This window comes from Rhineura floridana, chromosome 7 (assembly GCF_030035675.1).
Source record: "Rhineura floridana isolate rRhiFlo1 chromosome 7, rRhiFlo1.hap2, whole genome shotgun sequence".
NCBI lineage: Eukaryota > Metazoa > Chordata > Lepidosauria > Squamata > Rhineuridae > Rhineura > Rhineura floridana.
In genome coordinates, this window is record NC_084486.1 from 98,153,271 (window position 1) to 98,178,194 (window position 24,924).

The following is a 24,924-nucleotide window of genomic DNA, read 5'->3' on the forward strand; positions in this document are numbered from 1 at the left end:
AAATTAGAATCCATTGCAATATTTTGTTGCAGATCCTAATTTTCCCCTCTAATAGTGAACTTGGCCATTGAGTGCATATAAGTTTGGAAGCTAAATGGAGCCACCCAAAAGTAATGGAGTGGTTTCTACATAACGGGATGTCCCAGGTATGCAGAACTGTGTAAGAGGTAAATTATAAAAAGAGAGGATTTTTAAAGTAAAGAAACCCAAGCAGCCAAACAAATACCTGTGAGGTCCCAGGACTTGCAGAAGGTGAATGGCAATTGAATCTAAAAGGGTCTGAAGCAGAATTGGGGTACCTAGTGCCATCTACTTGTTACTGGACTACAACTTGCAGCTCCCTGAACTTTGGCTCTGCTGGCTGGGACTGATGGGAGTTGGAGTCCCATCTGAAAGGCCTTTAACCCAGAAAATCTTAATAACTATAGGCCGGTGGCAAATGTTCCATTCCTGGGCAAGGTCCTTGAATGAGTGGTTGCAAGCCAGCTCCAGACACTCTTGGATGAGACCAATTATCTGGATCCATTTCAGTTGGGTTTCAGGCCTGGTTTTGGCACGGAAATAGCCTTGGTGTGATGACCTCTGTCGGGAGAGAGTTGGGGAGTGTGACTCTCCTTTATCTCTCAGTGGCTTTCGATACAATCGACCATGGTGTCCTTCTGGGAAGACTGGCTGAGTTGGGAGTGGGAGGGACTGTATGGCGATGGTTCCGCTCCTACTTGGTGGGTTGGCTCCAGAAGGTGGTGCTTGGGGAACATGGCTCGGCACCCTGGACTCTCCAGTATGGGGTTCCGCAGGGGTCAGTTCTGTCCCCCATGCTGTTCAACATCTACATGAAACCGTTGGGTGTGGTCATCCGGAGCTTTGGAGTGCGTTGCCATCAGTATGCTGATGACACGCAGCTCTATTTCTCCTTTTCATCTTCTTCAGGTGAGGCTGTCAATGTGCTGAACCTGGCTGCGACAATGGACTGTATGAGGGCTAATAAACTGAGGCTCAATCCAGACAAGACTGAGATGCTGCTAGTGGGTGGTTCTTCTGACCAGATGGTGGATGTCCAACCTGTCCTGGATGGGGTTGCACTTCCCCTGAAGGAGCAGGTACATAGCTTGGGGTTCTCCTAGAACCATCTCTGTCACTTGAGGCTCAGGTAGCCTCGGTGGCACGGAGTGCCTTCTACCAACTTCGGTTGTTGGCCCAGCTACGCCCCTATCTGGACAGGGATAACCTGGCTTCAGTTGTCCATGCTCTGGTAACCTCCAAGTTAGATTACTGCAATGCGTTCTATGTGGGGCTGCCTTTGAAGACGGTTCAGAAGCTGCAGCTTGTGCAAAATGCAGCAGCCAGATTGGTAACAGGGACCAGACAGTTCAAACATAGAAAACTGATTCTGGCCCACTTGCATTGGCTGCCTGTATGTTTCCAAGCTTGATGCAAGGTACTGGTTTTAACCTATAGACGGCTTAGGACCACAATACCTGATGGAACGCCTCTCCCAACACAAACCCACCGGTACACTACGCTCAACTTCCAAGGCCCTTGTATCCAAACTCAGCCCCATGATTTGTTTATCTCCAAACAAACCACGAGCAGTAACCAGTCATCAAGATGGTGATTAAAATGTATGACTTGTTCTACTTATCAAGAATGTCTAAATTGAAGATCTCCTTCTGGAATCCTTAGTGTTAAGAGTAAGAGTATAGTATAAAAGAGGCGGTATAATTGTTCCCTTCAAAATCACTCTGCTTGACATAATCGGTCACCTTTCTCTCCAGTTTGCCACTGCCTTTGAAAGACCATTAGAAAACACTAGCCTAAAGGACTAAGCCAAAACAAAGATCACTAGAAATTTGGCCATGTAATCCTGTTGAAGGCTAGTAGGTATTGTCATGGCTTGCGGTAGTTTGTCAAATTTGTAAACACAAGTAGCTTGTTATGTGTTACCGCAAGGTACTGATGGGTATTTTTTGTGATTCTGGAATCTGCAATTTGGGAATTGATGAGATTGCTTGTATGTACATTCACCTAATGATTGCTCAGCACAATGTTAAAAAAAACCAGACATTCTGATATACCGACAGTTGATCACCAAGATGAAGGAAGTCTCACTCTGGTAAATTTCTCTAGTTATCTTCATGCTTTAAAGTTGTATTGCTGGACCATGGATTTGTATTTTGACACATTTTTTTCTAAATAATAATCCTCCTAAGGCCACCATATATTATGAATTCCCTGCATAGATATCCCTTCTCTTTAGGAAACTCTTTAGTTTACTATGAAAACCCACTACCAGTCAAGGCAGTGAAATACACATACATTCACAACTTGTGTCAGTGTAGCCATGGACTTTCAACCATTCTCTATGCAAGTGGCATCAGGGTATAGTATTTTTTTTTTATTATTATTATTATTATTAAATTAAATTTCTATACTGCCCCATAGCCGAAGCTCTCTGGGTGGTTTACATAAAAACCAATATATAATATACAATTCATATTTGGTATAATTAAAAGGAAAAACAATACATCACATTTTAAATAAACGTAACTAAACAATAAATCTCAACAATGTACATAACAGAATAAATAAAACAAACCGAACATAACAATTATAAAAATATCTAAAAATATTCTCCAATGTCCCATTGTGCTTCTCCCCACCTAACCCCATCTTCTACAACCAATAGCACTATAAACATTAATGGTATGCAGAGAAGCTGTTGGAATCTTTTAGAAGTCCAGCCCCAATTGCTTCAGCTTCTCAGGTGACACTAGACCTCATGATCCAAGATTATAGCTGTTCTATGAGGCTGGGATATATGGAGGATTGGAAAAACTCTGAGGGAAATGATTGAAATAAATCTCCCAAAAGGAAATCTTTCAACATATTGCAGCAATGGCAAAATAACCTGTAATAATTACTTAATCTTTATAAGGAAATCTGAATAGTTCAAGAATCAGAAGGACTGAATCCTCCCTCTGAAGCTAGAAACTTGCGGTCAACTCCTCATTAACAGTTGAGGACATTTATTTATTTATTTTGTTACATTTATACCCCGCCTTTCTTTTCATGATAGAAACCCAAGGTGCCTTACATATAGTTCCCAGGCAGTCTCCCACTCTTCCTCTTACCTGTGGCGTATTAGTGGCCATTTGTCGGAATATTTATGCTGTTAAATAATCTAATGTCTATTTTGCTTACTTGTTTTCTACCATCATAGCAATATTTTACATTGGCTGGGGCAACTTTAATCCCTCTTTGCAGTTTCTGCTGTGAAAGACTTGCATGCTTGAGAGAGCACAAAGCTGAATCCTGGAATACTGCACCACCATAAATACAATGCTGTCTCTTTAAATTTCACTTTGTCTGTCATTTTGTACATTGAAGTCAGGTGATGGCTGGTCCTCTTACTCTCAACATCAGCAGCCACGTGTCCAGTCTGGTCATTCTTTAGATCATAATCCAATAGGGCAGGGGTACCAACATGTTGCCCTCTAGATGTTGTTAGACTCCATTTCTCATCAACCTTAACCAACATAGCCAAAGGTCAGAGATGATGGGAGTTGTTGTCCAGCAACATCTGGAGGGCACCATGTTGACTATCTCAACAATGGAGGGTGTATACTGGTCTTTTTAATGAGTTTTGAACCATTTAGGTAATATATATAACTTTGATGGTAATTCAATAATATAGTCCCATGTTTTCCAGATGCTCTGAAATGAACCTCTGCACATCTGATCCCTCACATTTTGCCTTGACTATTGCCTCGCCACAAAACTGGACCCAACAAAGATACTCATAGACTGCTTGTAAACGTCTCATTTAGAAACACCCGCTTATATCTCTGTCACTTATAATTGCCAGATACATAATACTAGAATAGTTTGAATATTTTTGGATCGTAGAGCTGATTTAATTTATCTGTACATTTAACTTCTCTGGTTATGCAAGTACCCTGACAGTACTTCATTGCTTTGTTTATTTATTTATTACATTTCTACCCTGCCTTTCTTTTCATGATTGAAACCCAAGGCGGCTTACATATGGTTCCCAGGCTGTCTCCCATCCAGGCACTGACCAGACCTGACTTTGCTTAGCTTCAGCAGGGAGCTAGCCTTATTTGCCTTCAAACCATTGCTTTATCACCAGTAACAACTGCAACAAAACAACACTAATAGTACTTCAGTATACTGCTGTTTGTCTTCTGGTGACTTCTCAGAACATACCACTTATTTTATTGTAAAGATGTCAAGCTTTGCCATTGTTAAAAGCACTGCATAAAAATAGCTCCTGTATTTCCAGTCAAAGCATTACAAATTTTGGAGCTGGAAAAGACATAGGCTGCATTAGGATGTTATGTTTAGGGGTGGGCTGATCTGTCAGTTCATGTTACTCTCATTTTCTCTTTTTTCCAATCTTAAATTCAATTCTCCATATTTGCATATCAGTTTGCAATTTTTTTAAAGTCTTTATGAAACTTCATCAACATTTTAGTGCACATTTCTCCCAATATACACGTTTGTGTGCAATTTTGCTTAATATACACATTTTTGCAAAGCAATATAATATATTTTCTATGTTGTTATTACTAATATATGCATTTTTGTACACATTACTGCATTGCAAAATTTGGAGGAAGTGCAAATTTCAAAGGATGGCTATGTTTCAGTTCACATATTCTTTCAGAAAGTGCAAATTAGGTAGATGCACCTTTAAATGAGAACTGAATTGAATTTCTTCCTCATCACTAGTAATGTTTTAGCATTACAAGAATGAGTCTAGATCCTTCTCATCTGGCTCATGTGCCATATTCTTCTGTCTTGTGTGGCATAACTATGAGGTCAGAAGCTTTCATTTCCATTTTAGATTAATCACAGGTTACCATATCATCCAAATACTAAACTATGGTTGATGTTTACTATCGTTAGTGGAAACAAGCCAGCTTCATAAACTGTGGTTTGAAGTTGGCTTGTTTCCAGTAACCATAGTTTAAGATTAACCACAGTTTGCTTGGTTCACTTAACATGGCAAGCTGTGCTTAAACAAAACCTGAAAAGCTTGTGAAGTCCTCAGGGCTGTGCCAGGGAAGGAGCACAAGAACCTGGTGGGAGGCTAGGCTCATTCTGATAACACTAAACTATGAACAACCAATCAATGGGGTTAAGGAAATACAGTAAGGAACATAAATTAGGATTGCTGTAGATATAACTGCTAGACTGGCAAATTTGTGGATGACAGCAAGAAATTGGCTTTGAGTAACCTTCACTGGGCATGGCTTTTCGTTCTGGTTGAAATAACAATTCACCCCTTTTTATCAGAAGACCCACTCTGCTTTCAGGGTATCAAGAGCCTTTCCATGGATATTGTCTTACAAAATTGCTCCTATATATAGATCTTTATAATATTACATGCAATATAAATACAAGTCAAGGTATGATAAACTTCCCATACTGGGGAATGTTCCCAAGCTCACCTTCCAAAATGCACACACAACAAAGTCGGAGTCAAATTCACCTTTAAAACATGGTATCTGGAAAGCATGGCAATTATCAATGTGCACTAAAGGTTTATTGTGCTAAAAAAGCAAGACCCCCTCCCTTTTAATATTAATCCAGTTCTAACACTGGAATAATAACTAACATCTTCAGAGGTTTGCTTATCCAGTTTTTATCACGTACCACTTTGAGTGGCTTACACAACTACTTTAAACTTTTACATTAAAAAATATATTGTTCTTGATGGGTGGGAGCGTGATAAGCTCCCAGCATCCCTTCTTCCTCTAGCTGGTGATTGGAGCCAGAGTGTCCTTTGCCCTTGAAGATTTCTGCAGCCACATGGTAACTGACAGTTGCTGCAGAGTTCTTTTTGGTAGGAAGGGGGAAGCAGGGGGAGCAGGACAGAGATGTGCTGGTTAGCCAGTATCATCTTTTCCTTGTGCCTGCAGCCACAGATCAATTTACCTTAATGTTTGGTTTACTGTGCCAAGGTGAATATGTACAAGTTATAATTTTCAGCTGTTTGTTTTAAAAGGGAAAAAGCATTTTATTTCACACACACAAACACACTGGATTTAAATAGGGTGGGTTGTGTTTCCTCACAATGTATGAATTAAAATAACAGGTACTTTATAAAGTTTTAGGGAGCAATCCAAACCAAAGATCTGCTGGGATGAGCGGAGGGTAGAATAGGTCCCTCATCCTGGCGCATCCAGAGATACACCAGTAAGTCCTCTATCCTGGTTCGGCTGAGGCCAGGGTAAGTCCCAAAAGGGGGGTGTTCTGAGGGAGAGTCAAAGGTTTGGTGAAACAAGGCAGGGGGAGACTTACCCCTATTCCAAACACTGTTCAGCTTGGTCCTAGCTGACTTGGTGCCCAGTCCTCAAAACCTGGGCCCACACAGTAGCCGTTCCCAGAGGCTTCTGAGCAGAGTTTGGAATAGGTGCAGTTTACACTGATCTAAGTTACACTGGCTTCCTATAGTTTGAATTGCTATGTTGAGTTGAGAGTTTCTGTTTTGAGAGCCACATACTGGATTTTTATTTTATTTTGCTGTTCTTTTGAACAGTTACACTCAATGAAATAACTTTCAGCAGTATTTCTTGGGCAGGGTTCCTGCAGGCCCGAATATTTCATTTCCACTCTTCTTCAAAAATGATGGTAACTGTGGCCAAAAAGGGTAAAAGGCACTGACTAACATACACAAAACCTTGGATTATGTGCAGAAATCTTTTACTGAAATGAGCGGAAGGGCCTTTCTGCAGGCTACTGCCAAACTGTGTTCTGACTGTAGTGCCTTGCCTTGTGATCATAGGCTGTTTGGTATAAGACTCTTTGTATTCCAAAGCTACCAAATCCTAAACTATTCTCTACACCCTCTTCTTTATTTAAGAAGTTTAATACAATTCTCCATCACATTTTCTTCTACTACAGCACTGTAATCCCTTGCCTTTTGGATTCTCACACTTGGTTTAATCAGGATGAGTTTGGATTTGGTGGATCTTGGACTTTCCCGGGTAAGCCGAGGCTACACCAGACAGGGTTCAGCCATCAGAACTTCAGCCAGTGTAACTCCCAAAAAGTGGCATGGAAGCATTGGGATGGGGGCAGGACAAGGCAAGGAGAGACTATTCCAAACCCTTTTCAGCTCAGTTACATGGCCTAACAGCCCAGTAGAAAAAGGCCAGCAAAAAGAGGGATGGAAGTCAAATTCCTCCTGAATGGAGTTTGGAACAGGTATTTTATGCCAGCATATTTACACTGATGGTGTATAGTTATGATTGCAGAAGAAGCTTTCAAATGAGGCACAATACTGAGTAAATAGGTCGCAAATGATTATCAGTGAATTTGTTTTCTCTCTCCCCCCTTCCAATTCTACTGAAAGGTAAAATTATCTGTACTTTTAAGGATTTATGCTCTCACACTCAGTCTGCCCTTGGAGCAGGATCCTGTAAGTGACTTAGACAAATGTCTTCTGAAACAGCTTTTTTTAAAACATGAGTTTACGTTTTTGCTGATGTATGAAATTATGATCTGCCCTTCCACAATAATACTTGAGGAGGGGACTTAAGCAGGTCTTAATATTTTTTTTCTGTGGAATTTTGCAGGGATGAACAATTTGCTTCCCAGTTCAAAGGGTACAGATTTGTTCATGTCCTTGGATAGTAGCTTGTTTTGCTGCTGTTTTTCTTCTTGAATTATAAACAGGATCAAATAATAAACCATGTGTTTTCTATTCCCCCCCCCTTAGATTACTAGAAAGTTCAGGCTCAATTCTGATGGGAAACTAGAACAGACTGTCTCCATGGCAACCACTACGCAGCCAATGACTCAGCACCTTCATATTACCTACAAGAAAGTGACTCCTTGAAACAAAGGGGAGGTTGTTCCACCACAGAGACACAGAAGCCAAGAAATGGAAGCTGCTTGGAAGAACACTGCGGCGCTGTATCTTCATGACCCAGTTCATACCTGATAGCAGAAATTGCAGTTGCTGAGGCAGTTTATTTTAAGGTTTCTGTAATAGCAGACTTAAAAAAAAACTAAAGCCAATAAAAAGTCTTTATTTTTAAGGGTATGGCTTGGAATAGTATGAAGTTGAATTATAAATGACTCTGTATTGGCATTCATTAAAGAAATATCCAAAGTTTTTCCCTATGAAGTATGGAGATGATGTGGGCCTTCAGTCTTGAATTTCCGTTTTGCAGTCTTAATGTTTGCAAACAAGGTGGTCTATGCCAAGGAAAAGGTAATGGATTCCTCTAATCAAGTGCGGGCTATAGCTATAACCCATTAATAGCTATATGAAGCTAACCAATCCCAAGAATAACCATGTCTCTTTTGCTTTAACTAGTTGCTTGGGTCATGATGAGAGCTCACAGCTGTTTTCAGTTTGGACCCATAGTTAGAACCAACATTCTGTAGAAGAGGAGCTCTCAGTTAAAATGAGAGGTCCTTCCTCCGTGGTTTTGTGGCAGTAACTTGAACTTGACCCAAAGGTATGGGGCCAACAGTGGAGATAAAAACTGCACAATCTTCTGCTATAGATTTGGGGTTCTTCCAGACTGGCAGCTCTTTGCACTACCTAGTTACTGCTTTTCCTGTGTGAGCTATATTGATTTTCCCATACTATTGGAATATTCTGCTGTGTTCAGTCAGCTATTCTGCTATAGCTTGTGCATATCAGTTGGCAGAGTATATTGGGATGTAATCAGGGTTCAGCATGATTGTCCCGCCACTCTTTTCTTGCTTCCTTTTACTGTCTAGGCCAGGAGTGAGGAATCTTTGCCCCTCCAGATGTTGCTGAACTACAGTTCCCATAAGCCCCAATAAACATGGCCAATGGCCAGGGATGAAGGGACTTGTAGGTCAGCAACATCTAGAGGGTCAAAGGTTCTCCCCACCTGGCCTAGATCTTTGTTTCTAAGAAGGCACACATATGTAAGTGTACACCTGCATAGTTTTCCCCTTAAGCGCAGGATTTCTTCTTGTAGGTAGCCAGTACAGGGCATCCAATGTGGATCAAGACCTTGACTTAGGGGGGCATGTAGAGGCTGGAGGTATTTTTCTATTTCAACATACTGAAATTCCAGAGGGAATTGTTACTAATGCCAAGAGACAGAAGCATCAAATTCATATATTTTATATGTGAAATGCATTCATATAAATTGTTTATGAGGAAAAAAAGCAAAGTATTAACACAGTATTAACCATAAGGGAAAAGACTAAAATGGGAAAAGATTTGCTATACAAAAGATACAAAATAGCTTTGCAAAGCAAGTGATTGAGAAATCCCCCAAACATCACCAACCTTCCCCAGGGACATCCTCCCATCGTGCCCCAATTGTGTGTTTTCTTACCCATACCTGCAAAGAGATTGTGTAGCTGTCCTGCTCTTTACCTTATTAATACAGCACAGCAAGAGAAAAGATAGAAGAAGCAGTGACAGGGTCTGCACAAGACACTGCTGCTCAAGGCAGCAGATGGCCACTCCTCCCCACACACATATCTCTTCCTCCCACTGCTTGCCCCTGCTGACGGTTTAACTGTTTTGTTACACAGCACTGGCAGTTTCTCAGCTGTATCTCCCCCTCTTCTCTGCCTCACTTAAGTGTTTTGCTACCATGACTGCAGTGGCAGAGCAGGCAATCTGTCTGCTGCATTTCTGCCTTCTCCTACACCTCACTCTGAGGAAGGGGGGATTCCTTTCTCAAAGTAGAGCATTTTGGGCAAGGTACCTGGGGGGGGGGTTTCTAGCACAATGGCTCAGACAATCTCCCAAGCCACCTCCACCATAATGCCTCACTCTGAGGAAGGGCCCCTTCCTTTACAGAGAGGCATGGAGATGTGGACACTCTGGAGAGCCCCTCAGGAGCTGAATGGGGGGGGGACTTGCAAGGCAAATGAATGAAAGCCCAAGAGGGCAACCTGGGTTAGTTGGTTCAGTTTGCCTAATGGAAGTGTCAGCCCTGACCAGTGGGAAAACATGGGGAAATTGCAATTTGATGGTGATGTGTGGAAGTTGGTGCGGGTATGGTGATTGCACATTAAAAGCCTTGCTGCCAGCACTCTTACTGTGATACAATATGAAGCATACTCTCAGGGGTGGGGGAGATCCTTCAATAAGTAGCATTGGAAAATTTACAACGATTTCTGATGCCTTTTATTGATTGATTGATTATACTTATAGCCAGCTTTCCATTAAAGAATTACACAAGAAGCTAACAATGATAAAATCCACAATATAAAAAACATCCGCATAACATAATAAGCAATGCCACAGTGGAACATTATAAAAGTCAGGTAAGTCTAATAATGTCCATGTTCTGGCCATTATAGCCTCACTAATTTCTCTGACAGCAAGTGTGAGGGAGAGGTGTTTGTGCCTTATACAGCACTGAGTAGTTCACAGTCCCTTCTCAAGGTCACTTCCTCTTTTTTACTTTTTCATACTATATCAAATAAATACCAGAGGAGGAAGTGCTGGATGAGGAGGGGGAAATTAAATGGATCAAGGTGCAGTAGCTGAAATATACACATCCAGTTTATTCACTATGTTGAAGTTGTGGGTTCTAGAAACTAAGCATAATGTTCCCCAAAGAGCAGTTGATCATCGTTTCAACACCAATTATTAAGTGCTATGCACCAGAAGTTTTAATTGAAGCATTAGATCCTTGGGGGGTAATTAACTGGATGTATCAAGCGGTTTACAGGGTTCTACCAGGACATTTATTTTGCCCATTCTGTATTGCCTATTTCATCATCCCATCATCTGAAAGTGGTGTACTATCTCATCTTCACTAGGTTTTGCATATATCATGACAGATTAGCAAATACAGTTTAGTCAACCACATGCCCCTTGTCCCCCTATTATAGTCTTCCTGTGACACCCAAGAGACTATCTGGTGAGAAGTCTTATCTGAAGGTAAATTCATAAACTGAACTGAAATACCAGGATGTGGGTTAAGCTACAACTCAGCCAGTCACACAGGGCACATGTGATTGCCTTAGACAAAGTCACGCTTACCCAGCTTGCTACAGGGCTCCCAGAACTGGGCAGGCAAATGTGGATTATGTTTGAACCATTAGCTTGAGTTATGTGAACACCTCAGGCAGAAGATGGTGGTACTGGGGGCAACCCCTCCTAAAGTAGTGTACATCCCTCAGGTGTGGAGGACACTGTCCCATTGCCAGTTTTGAAGTACGATTCAATTATCAGTCCAGTCAGCCTCTATACAGGGAATGACGGGTGGGGGTGGGGCCATTCTGCTCTTTGCCTCAGGCAGCAAAATGTTTTGTGCCAGCAGACTTGGCCAACGGCCATTAGGGAAAGCCTGTTGGTATTGCTTCATTCAGTTAATCTTTTGTGGTCATCCGCAGGAATAATCATACATTCTAATCACTTTATGCTCACTTAACAATTCTGATACGCTTAGGGCCAGCCACATATATATTGAAAATCTGAATGCTTATTATGTATGAGAAAGTTTATTAGGAGTGTGATTTGTCCCTGCACAAGCATAGCATCCATTCAAGAAGAGATCTTGACTTGGCCACTTCCAGAAAGTGGGAGTACTAGTTCTTCTCTATGGCCCAGTTTGCACATAGTGCTAAGCCATGGTTTCTTTTAAGCTAAGATTTAATGCTAATGCTTAAAGCCAATGAGTTAGTTCTACAGATGATTAACAAACATGGCTTGTTTCTCCAAAGTTTGGTTTATTTTCCAGTTGCTTTTGCCTTTGTAATTTTGCAACCAAATGGGGTGGGGTGGTCAAACAAACCATGGTTAATGAAAGATGTAATGTAATGTTCACATGTAATGCCAAGCCACAGTTGAAACAAACCAAGGTTCACAAACCAACAACAAAGTATGGCTTCAGATCATGGTTTGTTGGCAATAAACAAACCACAGTAAAGCTGTTGGGCTCACACATAAAGCTAACCCATGGTTTAATAAACCATGGTTTGGTGTTGCATGTAAACTAGGAGTGCCAAACTACATGTGATGTTATGTGTAGTTTTTATCTCTTGATATCACCTGTAGGGTGAAATCTAAAGGAGGAGGGGGAAAGAGAAGGACCCTTTTAACCAATCCCTCCTATGGTTTTTCTGCTGAAAACTGCATACATACCTCAGCTGCTTTTCCCTCTGTGGGTCATGGCATATCTGATATATATGAAAAGCAGTTAGAGGCAGTTTTCAGCAAAAACAAAAACAACCCCCCCCAAACCCTGACACACACACATTATCCACACACACATGTATCTTCCACTTCAGATTGCACTTCAGATTCCTTCAAGACTGCATTTTGGGAAAGAAAACATTTTTGAGGACAGGCAAATGCAACTTGGTGTTGTGTATACTTGGCCCTGAGAATGAGGATTAGAAATAATAGCTGGAAGAGAACTAGTAGAGTGCATGGATTGTAGATATGTATATGCCTCTTTTCAGGTATGCAAAGAATGAAGAGACTGAAAGAAATGCACTTCCTTGAACCAGTTCTTATATTAGCAGAAAAAGTGAAAGACCAAATGAAGAATCCTTCTTTTCCTCCTCCTGCTCTTGCAAGGGATGACATGTGATGTTCACACCTCATCCATAGTGAGATGTCAGCAGGAGGTCCTGGCTCTCAGGGAAGGGAAATTAAAGTTCTCACTGTGAATTACAGCTGAATCATGTCACTGTCATTCCTACTTCTGCTTTCCACATTCTAGAAGCAGATGCAACAGCTTAATGTTTGCAAGACAATGGTGGTTAAGTCCGTTCTCCTTTTCAAAATTCCCTTTGAACTTCAAAGCCAGCTTCTCCACTCAGACTCCAAAACGGATGTAACACCATTCTTAGGACCTTCAACTAGTGAGATTTCACACTTTTAGTTACTCTTCCTGGACTAGTACTTATCATATCCTTCTGCTAAAGCGGGTGAGCAACTTTTTTTTCCTGTCAAGGACAATTTCCCATGGAATAACCTGCCAGGAGCTGTATGCCAGCAGAGTCAGATCCATTGGTGGGCAGTGCCAGAGAGAAAAGTGTTCTGGGTGGGCTGATCTTGACTAAAGTCTAGACTGCTTTATTTAATTTTCACCATGGCTACCTCAGATTATAATTCCCAATTCTAAACAGGTCTAGTCAGAAATAAACCCCACTTTGATGGGGTGACTCTCAAATAATTATACTGATTTAAAAAATATATGTACAACAGAAAAATACAGTAATTCCTTTCCAACTCTAATGTGCTACAGACATATATACACAGCAGAAGCTGGCCAATTTTGTTCTAAGAAGCTGGGTGAGAAACATCTTTTCCCCAAGCCATACAACTAGGGTAAAAAGCTGTAAAGAACCAACCCTTTCATTTTCTCAAATTTTCTTCCAGTTGTTCAGAAACTCCATAGAAAAGGAGAAAAAACACATTTAAAAATCTAGGAAAAATAAGGAGGAAACAGGAAGGAAGGAACTCTGATGGAATAATGGAACCACTTCTGAAGGCATTTCGGGCTGCATAAAATGACGTTGAGGGTTGCAGAGTGCCCACCAATTAGCTAAAAAGTGCCAGAACTTCCTCTTTTTAGTTTAGGTTTGCACACTCATGTTTCAGCAGGCATTTAAAGGTTAAAAGCCTGCTGAAAACCATTCTGTTCCATCAGGCTTATGCAGGCAGTTAAAAATATGTCTCTGCAGTAGATGACCTTGTTTTTACTGTATTTTAATGGTTTTTATTATAGTTTTTGTTGTAAACTGCTTTGATGTTTTTTGAAATGAAGTAGCAGTCTACAAATATGTTTATATATAAATGAATTAATGCTGGGAAATTATAATTAGGGAAAACACGTGAAGTTCGGTGTACGTCCAATCAACAGTACCACCTTTCAAAATACTTCATTCAATTCCCCCCTCATTTTCCATTCCTTCCCACCTCAAGTCTATCAGCATTCCATGCTTCATCATCACTGGGCAGTTTTGAGAGAGTGATTTCCCCCTTTTAGGAACAGTTTTTTGTACTTCTGTAACTTGGTGATCTAATCAGGAAGTAATCCTCCCAAGCCTGCTGACACTTCCTTCTTGTGCATGCTTTTTGGCTATATTAAAGATTCATTTAGAGAACTGAGTTTGCTAATATATATGATGATGAGTCATATATTATGCTTTTAGCCATTTGTCAATTGTCTTTGCTTGAAATAGCTTTATTGAACTGTTACGGTAAGCACTAACAGGCAATTCAAGCCCTTGCTTCATCACACACAGAGTCCAAACTCTGCTCAAATGGTCAAACTCCAGGGACCAAAAGCACTGCATTTCACAGGTATTAACACAGGATAGGTCTGTATTGCTGTCCTCCTCCCTTCCCTGGCTCCTTGCTGATCTCTTGCATATGTCATATACATTTGTTGATGTGCCTTTATCATTCAAGTTTACATACTTTATCTCAGGTCTACCTTGAACTTTGCTTAGGCATCAAAATGGCTTATATTAAAAAAATCATCCTCTCGTTCATCCTTGCTATTTGTCACCATATATAAGATTGTCACAAGGTAAAAACCTGATTATCCCACTATCCCACTCTGCAGCAGCTGCTTATCCACACACCTTGTCTACTTTCTTTATAGAGCCATTGTGTGAAAGCAACAAGTCCATGTGGGTGGAGAAATGAGAAAATGGCACTCCTAGGCCTTGCACTTTTAAATGATGTCACTAATTTGTAGCAGTGAGAATTATCTTCTCTGGCCCCAGTCTGGACCAGAACATGAAGTAGCAGAATTTTGCTGTCATCCGAGTTACCTTATTTTTGGCTTTCCACCAAGAGTGAACCAAGCTGAAAACTGTATGTCAGCACACAAATATCCTTCCTACAAGATTTTAGGTTTTCAATGCGCAGACCTCTCATGCAATGAAATATTCCATAAACATGTATTGCTTGCCACAACAGAAACAAAAGTCACAGGTTGCACATAAGTGCACTGCAGTTGATACAATTTATTGATGTCTCTTTCTGCCCTCCTCGTAAGATACAACATGCTTGTATCTCCTGCAGAGACATTAAACCGCTGAAAGTTTATTCTAAGTTGGGGGTGGGAAACCTGTGGCCCTCCAGATGTTGTAGGACTCCAACTCCCACCAGCCCCAGCCAGCATGGTATAGGTGAGGGATGATGGGAGTTGTAGTTCAACATCTGGAGGGCCACAGGTTTCCCACCCTTGCCCTAAGTAAAATGTTGCAGGCAGATGTGCTATCCATGCTACACAATCCGTATCTCATTCCCTCTGAGGCAGAGGGTGATAGAGCCATGGCTTTAGAGAACTGCACATTTCAGCCTATTGGGGAACTGTCCATTTTACAACATTAATCAGAAGCTCAAGAATACCACGTTTCAGGAAGAAAGGAGGAAACTACACACTACCTGGAAAACTAAGGAGCAGTTGCCACTTTACAAATGGAAGACACAGTTTTCTTTTTGGCAGCAGCTCCAACTAAGATTCCTTATGCTTTTATGCATAAAAATATGACACAATTTGAACAAGAGAAAACAAAATAAATAAGTGAGTGGCAAGTTCATCAGCCTCTCGCCCTTATGAACATGATCCTAGCCACTTAGAAAGTACAAAGGGCACTCGCTGCAAGGCGTGACGCAGGAGGAGAAATGTTTCCCATTGCTGAAGAGTCTTTGCAGTTGGGCAGCTGGGAAAGCCAGATGCGTGAAATGTACATTTGCCTAGCCCTCTTCCTCCTCATCTCATGCCTTCCCCTTCTCTGTGCCAGCTGTGTCCATAAGGAGGAGACGGGGTTTCACTGGGTGACTGGACGTCATCTTTCTGGTAAAATCACGAAGAAGATGGCCTTCAGGAAGTGGCCAAAACTACAAATGGCAGCCACAAGCCAATGGGAGCGAAGGTTGGGATCAGTATTCACCACACACTTTGTTATGTCAGTCTGGGACAGGGGGGAGAGAAAAAGACAAAATGGAGAATCAGAAATGTGCTATCCCAAGTATGTTTCTCATGTAATACTTAGTGCCACAATCTGGGTTCTTATATCATGGTTCCCCAAAGATTTCTACCTGAAAATCTTAGCATCTAATGCTTAGATTGTGAGGCCAAATTGCAGCCTGCATGTCTTTAGCCAGTATGAACACACATTTTAGATGAGCCCCCTTTAGGGGTTGAGGGAAATGGGTACATAAACATGTGAGCGGGCACTGTGGGGGAACAGTATACTTGTTCCTCCACCACCATCCCATCCTGATCCCCATCACCCTGTACACGTTGGGGGGGGCAACTGACTGAAGTGGGGAGCCTCCTTTTACTTGTGTAGACTAGGGACAGAGGAAAATTCTCTTTGGTCCACCTACTTAAGAGATCGACTCAATTCACACATCCTGGATTAATGTATCAGAACACAATTGTCCTTCAGCTTTCATACTATTCCAAATTTTGCCATGCAGTTCTCAGCTAAAAAAAGGTACCAAAGTGTATATAAAATGGTATATTTTAAGATAAAATCTGTTTTAAAAAAGGATACATTGAGAGAAAATACATATTTAAACAAACATTTTGTGATAAACTTCCACATGGTTTTAAAAATAATTGCAGATTAATGTAGAAATCAAATTGAATGGATTTATGAACAAAGACATGCAAAATTGACATAGACCAAAACAGACTGCCTTGTCTGTCCTTAGTGTAAACTCCCTGTGTCATAGAAACCTGATTTTCCAGGGTTCCACATCACATGGGAAACCTATTCAAGTAAATAAGGCTCCTTGCTTCAGAGAGTCACTCTGTGACTCACAAAGGCAATGGGGGATGGGATTGGGGGGTGGCACTAGTGCACTCGTCACTATGGGCCCCTCACATGTTGGTTTATCCTATTTCTTGAATGAGTGAACAATACTATAGCTGATACCCACAAAACCACACGGTGCTGGCAAATTTATTTATTTATTATACTTGTATACCGCCCCATAGCCGAAGCTCTCTGGGCGGTTTACAGTAACTAAAACCAAAATACAATTTAAAATACATCTTTTAAAAAACAATTTAAAACACAATTTAAAAATTTAAAACCAATATAAAATTCAATCTTTTTTTAAATTTTTAAATATGTTTTTTTGCCGAGGGTGGGGGAAAAGGGGTAAATCCTGCAACATTCAAGTATATTCAGGGCTCCTTCTGAGAGGAAGGGCAGGATATAAATGTAATCATTATCATCATCTGATACTCAGCTCTAGAAGATATGTACCTTTGTACCTGGAGGATTGCTTCTCTGTGTTCACATATAAGGCTTGATAACAACTAAGGAAGGGCAACTGGCAGCCTGTGAAAGGCATCCAGCCCACAAGGTGTTTTTGTCCACTTCCTAGAAGCCTATGGTTCTCTGCTGCTTTATTCCGCACAGTGTTCCCAGTTCTGGCGCAAGCACCTTAAAGCCAAGTGGCATCCCAGTTAAGATAGGAAGTTAGGAATAGGAAAGCAGCCACAATCCTGTGGAGGATACCCCTTGGTCCACCCATGCAGAGTGCATGGTAAAGGTGTAGCAGTCAGAGCCATCTTGCTCAAAGCAATGCAATGAGAAGAGGAAGCTACATAAGAGCTCTTCCTTGCTGAATCAGAGCAAAGGCCTGTCTAGTCCACCATCCAGTTTCCCATGGTAAACAACCAGATGCCTATGGGAAGTACACAAGCAGGACATGAGCACAATAGCCGTCTCCTGCTGTTACTTCCCAGTAACCGGTATTCAGGGCCATGCTGCCTTTGGTCCTGGATGTAGTACGTAGCCATCATGACTAGTAGCCTGGCGCTGACTGCCTTAATCTCCATGAATGTATATAATCCCCTTTAGAGCCACCTAAATTGGTGACTATCACATGTTGTAGGTAGCAAATTCCATAGTTTGACTATACACTATGTGAAGAATGACTTCCTCTTGTTCATCTGTTCTACCATTCAGCTTCCTTAGATGACCCTCTTGGTTTTTAGTATTATGAGAAACGAAGCTGAGGTGCTTCCACTCTCACTGAAACTATTGGTTACCAAGTGATTCATGGCTCAGGAGATGCTAAAGCTGGAAGAAAAATGTTACAGGAGAAGGGCATATCCAGCAGAAACATATTGTGCTGATTTTTAAGGGCCCCTCCAGACTGGTGGTTTTTGCAGGTGTATTCTGCCAGGTGTCATTGATACATGGTGCATTAGTGGTGGATTTATACTGGACCATCCATGCATCATTCCACTTTATTATTATTATTTAAGCTTCCCCAATGTTATTGTGTTATTGCCATCTGGAGGGGCAATCTTGCACTAACACAACAAAAGAAGGACCAAAAAACCCCACCCCACAACCTGTAACATTTCTGGTATGAGAAGTTACAGAATCTCAGTATGAAGCTACAGGACATGCACTGACTGAAAAGAAAGCTATATATCTGCCCTGAAATTGTTGCAGGCACAAGCAGTACTGAAAGTGGGATTGTGTACAACTGGCCCGATACCATCATGAGCACAAATAATCATGAATGCACAATTAAAAGGACATCTGGAGGAGCCCTAACTTTCTTCTTTACACTAATATAACTTTTTTGAAAAAGTTCAATTTTTACTCCACAGCTTTCACACATACTTAGCTTGTTCTGTCCTGGTGAAAATATTTCCTAATACTGTTTTATCACATTTAGTGAGTTAGCCCCTGTCAGGCCCAGGATGTGACTCAGGAACCAGACCAACGGCTGTAGTTAATTCGTGTTTTATTAGGGTAATGTCCAAACAAAGACTGCGTTTTCTCATGAAGCAATACAGGGATACAGGTCCTGCGGCATTGGGAGAAAGTTGACAGAGCAAGGGACTTCTTCCCGCCTGTTCTTTAAGAAGGGGCCAAACGGGCGCGCAATCTTTCGCTCCTCCTTAACTGCCCCTCAGGTACTGCCCGCCTTCCCCCCCTTCTCTCCTGTCTTTTCAGCTGTCTGCGTGTGCGCGGTGAGGGGGGAAGCATCACCCCCTCCTCTTCTGAAGTTTCCGATTCCAGGATGGGGGATAGGGGAGGGGCTGATGGTAAACTGCCTCCCCGCTTTTCGGCTGTGAGCAGCCCTCCCTCTTTCCCCTCTTGCTCTGAGCCTGAAAGAGGGGGAGGCGTGAGAATGTCCAGGGAGGGCTCAGGCTCCCCGTTGCTAAGCGACCTTATCACTGGCAGTTCCTCTGTTTCGTCTTCGCTCCAAAGGGGGGAAGTTCCTCCCCCTTCCCTCTGCCATCCATCCGAATACTCTTCTCCCAACTCTCCGGGATCCAGCTCCCCGGGATTGGGACCCCAGCTCTGCCTTCCGACACCATCCCCCCTCCCAGGCTGTGCCCCCCTCCCCTTGTCTGGCTTGGGGCGGTGGGGAAAACGTTGATGGAAAAGTTTTACCAATTCTGGAGCATGCACATCAGCTGCATCTTCCCATGATCTGTCAGCCACCCCATAGCCTTTCCAGTGAATCAAGTACTGCAGCTTGTGGCGTCTGATCCTGGAATCTAAGATCTCCTCAACTTCAAACTCAAGCTGCTCATTTACCAGGAGTGGAGCTCCGGGAGGTTCCTCCGGCCGTAACTCACTGGGAGGGGCGGCTTTCGTTAAGAGGGATCGATGGAACACAGGATGTATTTTAAACGTGTCAGGCAGCTTCAGTCGGTACGCCACGGGATTGATTTGAGTTTCTATTTCGAAAGGACCCACCCTCTTGTCTTGTAATTTTCTACATTTGCCCTGCATCTGGAGGAAGCGGGTGGACAGCCATACCTGGTCTCCCGGTTGAAGGGGGGGGCCTCCTTCCTGTGCAGGTCAGCAACTCGCTTGTACTCCGTTTTGGCTTCGTTTAACTGCTGTTTCAGTGTCTGTTGCGCCGCTTGCAATTCCTTAAGGAAGTTCTCAGCTGCCGGTACCAGCATTCCTTCTGAGCTGCTTGGAAAGACTTTAGGATGGAATCAATAATTAGCGAAGAACGGGGTTTGTTGAGTGCTGGAGTGCAGAGAATTGTTGTAGGCGAACTCTGCAAAATGCAAATATGATACCCAGTCAGTCTGTTGATAGGACACATAACTTCGTAAATATCTTTCCAAAACGGCGTTCAAGCGTTCCGTCTGCCCATCTGTCTGGGGGTGATGGGCGGAGGAGAGTTTTAATTCCGTCTGCAACTGTTTCCACATTGCTCTCCAAAATTTGGCTGTGAACTGAGTTCCTCGGTCTGAGACTACGCTGTTTGGCAATCCATGCAGCCGGTAGACTTCTTTTATGAATAACTTGGCCGTTTCTTTAGCCTCTAAGGCCCCTGCACAAGGAAGAAAGTGTGCCATTTTGGTAAGTAGATCCACCACTACTAAGATGGCTGTCATTCCTTGGGACTTGGGTAGATCAGTTATAAAATCCATGGAGAGGTCCTTCCAGGGTTCGTGTGGGACAGGCAACAGTTGTAACAGTCCTGCTGGTGTCCCTGTTTGTGTTTTTGTCCGCAGACAGACAGAGCAGGACTTTACATAACTCTCAATATCCCGACGCATTTTAGGCCACCAGAAGTCCTTGGCCACGTTCTGAATGGTCTTGTAAATCCCAAAGTGTCCCGCTGTGATGGAATCATGACACTGGCGTAGGATTCTGAGCCTTAATTCCCCTTCTGGCACATATCTGGCGGTTTTGAACCATAACAGTCCATTTCTCCAGTGAAAGGTTACTTCTGAGTCTTGACCTTGTCCCGTCTCCTGCTGATATTTTAGCATGTCTGCATCTTCTTGTTGTGCCTTTTTGAGTTCCTCTTCCCATGAAGGCTGGCATACTCCCAACGTTAATTTCTCTGGCGGGATTACGTACTGAGGCTGGTCCTCGGATTCACTTTCTTTGTATTGTGGCTGTCTGGATAAGGCATCCGCTCTCTGGTTTTTGGCTTGGGCATGGTAAGTAATCTGGAAGTTAAACCTAGTGAAGAACTGGGACCATCTTATCTGTCTCTGGTTCAGCTTTCTGGCTGTTTGGAGGCTTTCAAGATTCTTGTGGTCGGAGCGCACTTCAATTCGATGAGAGGTCCCCTCTAGGTATTGTCTCCAGTTTTCAAAAGAGTCCTTGATGGCCAGCAGCTCCTTCTCCCAAACTGTGTAGTTCTTCTCTGCAGGCTTTAACTTCCGAGAGAAGTACGCACAGGGGTGCAGCTCCTTCCCTTCTTGGTCTAATTGTAGCAGGACCCCCCCGATGGCAAAATCTGAAGCATCTGCTTCCACTACGAAAGGGCGGTTCGGATCAGCAAAGCGCAGAATGGGCTCAGTAGCAAACCTTCTCTTCAGCTCCTCAAAGGCCTCGGTGGCGTTCTCTGTCCATTGAAACTTCTTCTTCCCCCTTAAACAGTCAGTCAGAGGAGCTGTTAATTTGGAAAACCCTGGAATGAACTTTCTGTAATAACTGGCAAACCCCAAAAACCATTGTACATCCTTTTTGGTGACAGGTTGGCCCCAGTCCAATATGCAGCTTACTTTCCCTGGGTCCATCTCCACGCCTTCCGCTGAGATTCGATATCCAAGGAAGTCTAGAGACTTGAGGTCAAATCCACATTTCTCTAACTTAGCATACAGGTGATTTTCTCTCAGTCTCTTCAACACCGTCTTCACATGCTGGTCGTGGTCTTCCTGGTTCTTTGAGAACACCAGGATATCATCTAAGTAACAGATTACATATGTGTCCAACAAGTCTCTAAACACGTCGTTCATGAATTTTTGAAAAATTCCTGGCCTTCCACAAAGCCCGAACGGCATGACCAGGTATTCATACTGTCCGTAAGCGGTCAAGAATCCTGTTTTCCATTCATCTCCCTCCTTCATTCTGATCAGATTGTACGCTCCTCTCAAATCCAACTTCGTGAAGATTTTTGCAGAGCGCAGTCGGTCCAGCAACTCTGAGATCAGGGGCAGCGGGTAGCTGTTGGGGATGGTGATCTGGTTCAATGCACGATAGTCGTTACAGGGTCTGAGTTCCCCCCCTTCTTTTTCACAAACAATAGTGGCACTCCAGCAGGGGATTGTGAGGGGCGTATGAATCCTCGCCTCAGGTTTTTATCCAGGAATTCCTTCAGGGCCTCCCTCTCATTCTCTGTGAGAGAGTAGATTCTCCCTGATGGGATGCTGGCTCCTGGCACTAGGTCAATCACAAAGTCGTAAGGGCGGTGGGGGGGTAAAGTCTCTGCCTCTTTTTCATCAAACACATCTTTGAATTCTTCATATTTTGGCGGCAGGGTCACTTGCTCGATCTCTTGCACTGCCCCCGCTAAGGTGTTCTTGATTCCTTCAGGTTGACAGTTCTCCTGGCAATACTGTGAGGTGAACCACACCACTGCCTCCTTCCAACTTATTTTGGGTTCATGCTTTGCTAGCCAGGGCATTCCCAGAATCACCTCAAAGTTTGAGAGATCTGACACGTATAGCGAAATGAACTCTTCGTGCCCAGGGATTTGAAGTTTCACTTCCTCCGTGGCTTGTGTCACCCCTCCTGACTTCAGGGGTCTCCCATCGATAGTCTCCACAGCTAGGGGAGCGTCCAGTTTCCACCGGGAAATTCCATGACGCTTGACTAACTTTGCATCAATAAAATTTGTGGAGGCTTCACTGTCAATTAAGGCAGTGGAATTAAACACCACTCCTCTGGAAGTTGTAATCCGAATAGGCAAGACCAACACCCCCTTTGAGGGAGGTTGGATCGTTGGGGGGCCTTTATACAACACTGCCCCCAGTCCACCGGCCTGCACGTGGACTGGGTGTTCTAGTTTCCCGACGGCTCGGCTTTCCCCCCTTTCAGTCCGCAGTCTCTGGCCACATGGCCCGGCTTTGAACAATAAAAGCATAAACGTTCCCGGCGTCGTCTTTCCTTTTCTTCTTCCGACAGTCTTGGCCTAGCCCCTCCCTGTCCCTCAGCTGCATTACCTGCCATCCCTGCAGTGGGAAGGGTCTTGTTGCGGGATGCCGAGGCTGAGTATCTCGGGACCTCCTGCTTCCTTTCCAGGCGCCTTCCTTCCATCCGGTGATCTATCTGTAGGCATAGCCGGATGAGCCCTGGTAGGTCAGCGGGGGGGGGAGGTCCTGGCCAACTCATCCAGGATTTCAGCATTTAATCCACTCCGGTACATAAACATCAGGGCGGCGTCATTGTAACCAGTTTCCTGGGACAGAATTTTAAAAGCATTAGTGTACTCGGAAACAGTCCCTTTAGCTTGCTTCAGAGCGCCTAGTTGCCGCGCTACTGTTTCAGCCCTTTGCGGGTCTTGAAACATCTCGGTCATCTCCTGTATAAATCCTCTGTACCTTCCTAAGACAGTATCCTTTCTCACGAGATACGGAGTCACCCATTTTGCAGCTTCTCCCTCCAGAAGGCTAATCACGAAAGCTACTTTAGCCCCATCGTCTGGAAATTCCGTGTGCCTGACATCCAGATATAACTCACATTGAGCCACGAAGGTTGCCAACTGATCACTTTGTCCCGCGTATTTTGGGGGCAATCCAATGGGAACCTTTACTACGGCAGCTGGAGGGGCGGTTCGCATCTGGTCTATCGTGGCCTTCAAGGTTTGATTATCCGTCTTCAGCGCTTTGACTGCTGCTAGCAGGGCTTGAACATCCGTCTGCAAATCAGCTACCTTAGTCCTCAAGAGTTCCACTTCTTCCGTCTCAGAAGTGGGGTTCGTCCCCCCCGCTGCTCCCTTTGACATCTTGTCCCAGTCAAGTGAAGAGAGCGTTGAGGGTGATTTAGGTGGCTCTGTCAAGCTGTCAGGCCCAGGATGTGACTCAGGAACCAGACCAACGGCTGTAGTTAATTCGTGTTTTATTAGGGTAATGTCCAAACAAAGACTGCGTTTTCTCATGAAGCAATACAGGGATACAGGTCCTGCGGCATTGGGAGAAAGTTGACAGAGCAAGGGACTTCTTCCCGCCTGTTCTTTAAGAAGGGGCCAAACGGGCGCGCAATCTTTTGCTCCTCCTTAACTGCCCCTCAGGTACTGCCCGCCTTCCCCCCCTTCTCTCCTGTCTTTTCAGCTGTCTGCGTGTGCGCGGTGAGGGGGGAAGCATCACCCCCTCCTCTCCTGAAGTTTCCGATTCCAGGATGGGGGATAGGGGAGGGGCTGATGGTAAACTGCCTCCCCGCTTTTCGGCTGTGAGCAGCCCTCCCTCTTTCCCCTCTTGCTCTGAGCCTGAAAGAGGGGGAGGCGTGAGAATGTCCAGGGAGGGCTCAGGCTCCCCGTTGCTAAGCGACCTTATCACTGGCAGTTCCTCTGTTTCGTCTTCGCTCCAAAGGGGGGAAGTTCCTCCCCCTTCCCTCTGCCATCCATCCGAATACTCTTCTCCCAACTCTCCGGGATCCAGCTCCCCGGGATTGGGACCCCAGCTCTGCCTTCCGACAGCCCCCAAGCAACTGGGTTCTAAATCCTGTAACACCACCAACACCACCACACAAGACTTAAAAAGCTGGCCATTGTGCCCATCCATTCTCAGGCCCAAAGGCCCACTGCTGTGCATTGCCACTTATGATGACAAAATGAATCAAATGATTTTTCAGAAGTCCTCAGTATCATCCTTGTCCATATAAGGAAGCATAATCACAGGCTGTTTTCAACTTTGTTCTTACCTTTGAGTTTTCTTGCTTTGAACCACATGCCCACAACAATGGCCAGTTCACAGTCACATTACATTTTTTAGCCTAGGCGGGCTAAAAACCGTAATGTGTGGTTTCAAGGATGTCTGCCCATATCAGGTGAACCATGACTGGCCAGGAGTCCCCTCAGCGTCTTTAATAGCACGTGAGCCTCTCTCATAGGGATGGAAAGACCTATCAATTTCAGTTCTCTCCGTTTCCCATTTTTCCAATCTTAAATTCAGTTCTCCACATTTCTGCAGCATTTTGCAATTTTTTTTTAATCTTCATGAAAATTCTCCA

General features: G+C 43.5%; 2 protein-coding genes across 6 annotated transcripts in view; one reads left to right on the forward strand and one right to left on the reverse strand.

Moving 5' to 3' along the window:
- The window catches only part of THAP4 (THAP domain containing 4), a 30,608-nt gene extending 22,536 nt beyond the window's left edge, over positions 1-8,072 (forward strand). For 2 of the 3 annotated variants that reach the window (XM_061636647.1, XM_061636649.1), the window contains one exon: positions 7,748-8,072. In XM_061636647.1, the coding sequence (XP_061492631.1) occupies positions 7,748-7,867 (120 nt within the window). In that variant the 3' untranslated portion in view covers positions 7,868-8,072. Of the gene's footprint in view, positions 1-6,930; positions 7,014-7,747 lie in introns of all 3 variants that reach the window. The other variant, XM_061636648.1, reaches the window with a different exon arrangement.
- Positions 8,073-14,939: 6,867 nt separating this feature from the next.
- BOK (BCL2 family apoptosis regulator BOK) overlaps positions 14,940-24,924 on the reverse strand; it is a 48,037-nt gene continuing 38,052 nt past the window's right edge. For all 3 annotated transcript variants that reach the window (XM_061636653.1, XM_061636652.1, XM_061636651.1), the window contains one exon: positions 14,940-15,924. In XM_061636653.1, coding sequence (XP_061492637.1) covers positions 15,799-15,924 — 126 coding nt within the window. In that variant the 3' untranslated portion in view covers positions 14,940-15,798. The remainder of the gene's footprint in view (positions 15,925-24,924) is intronic.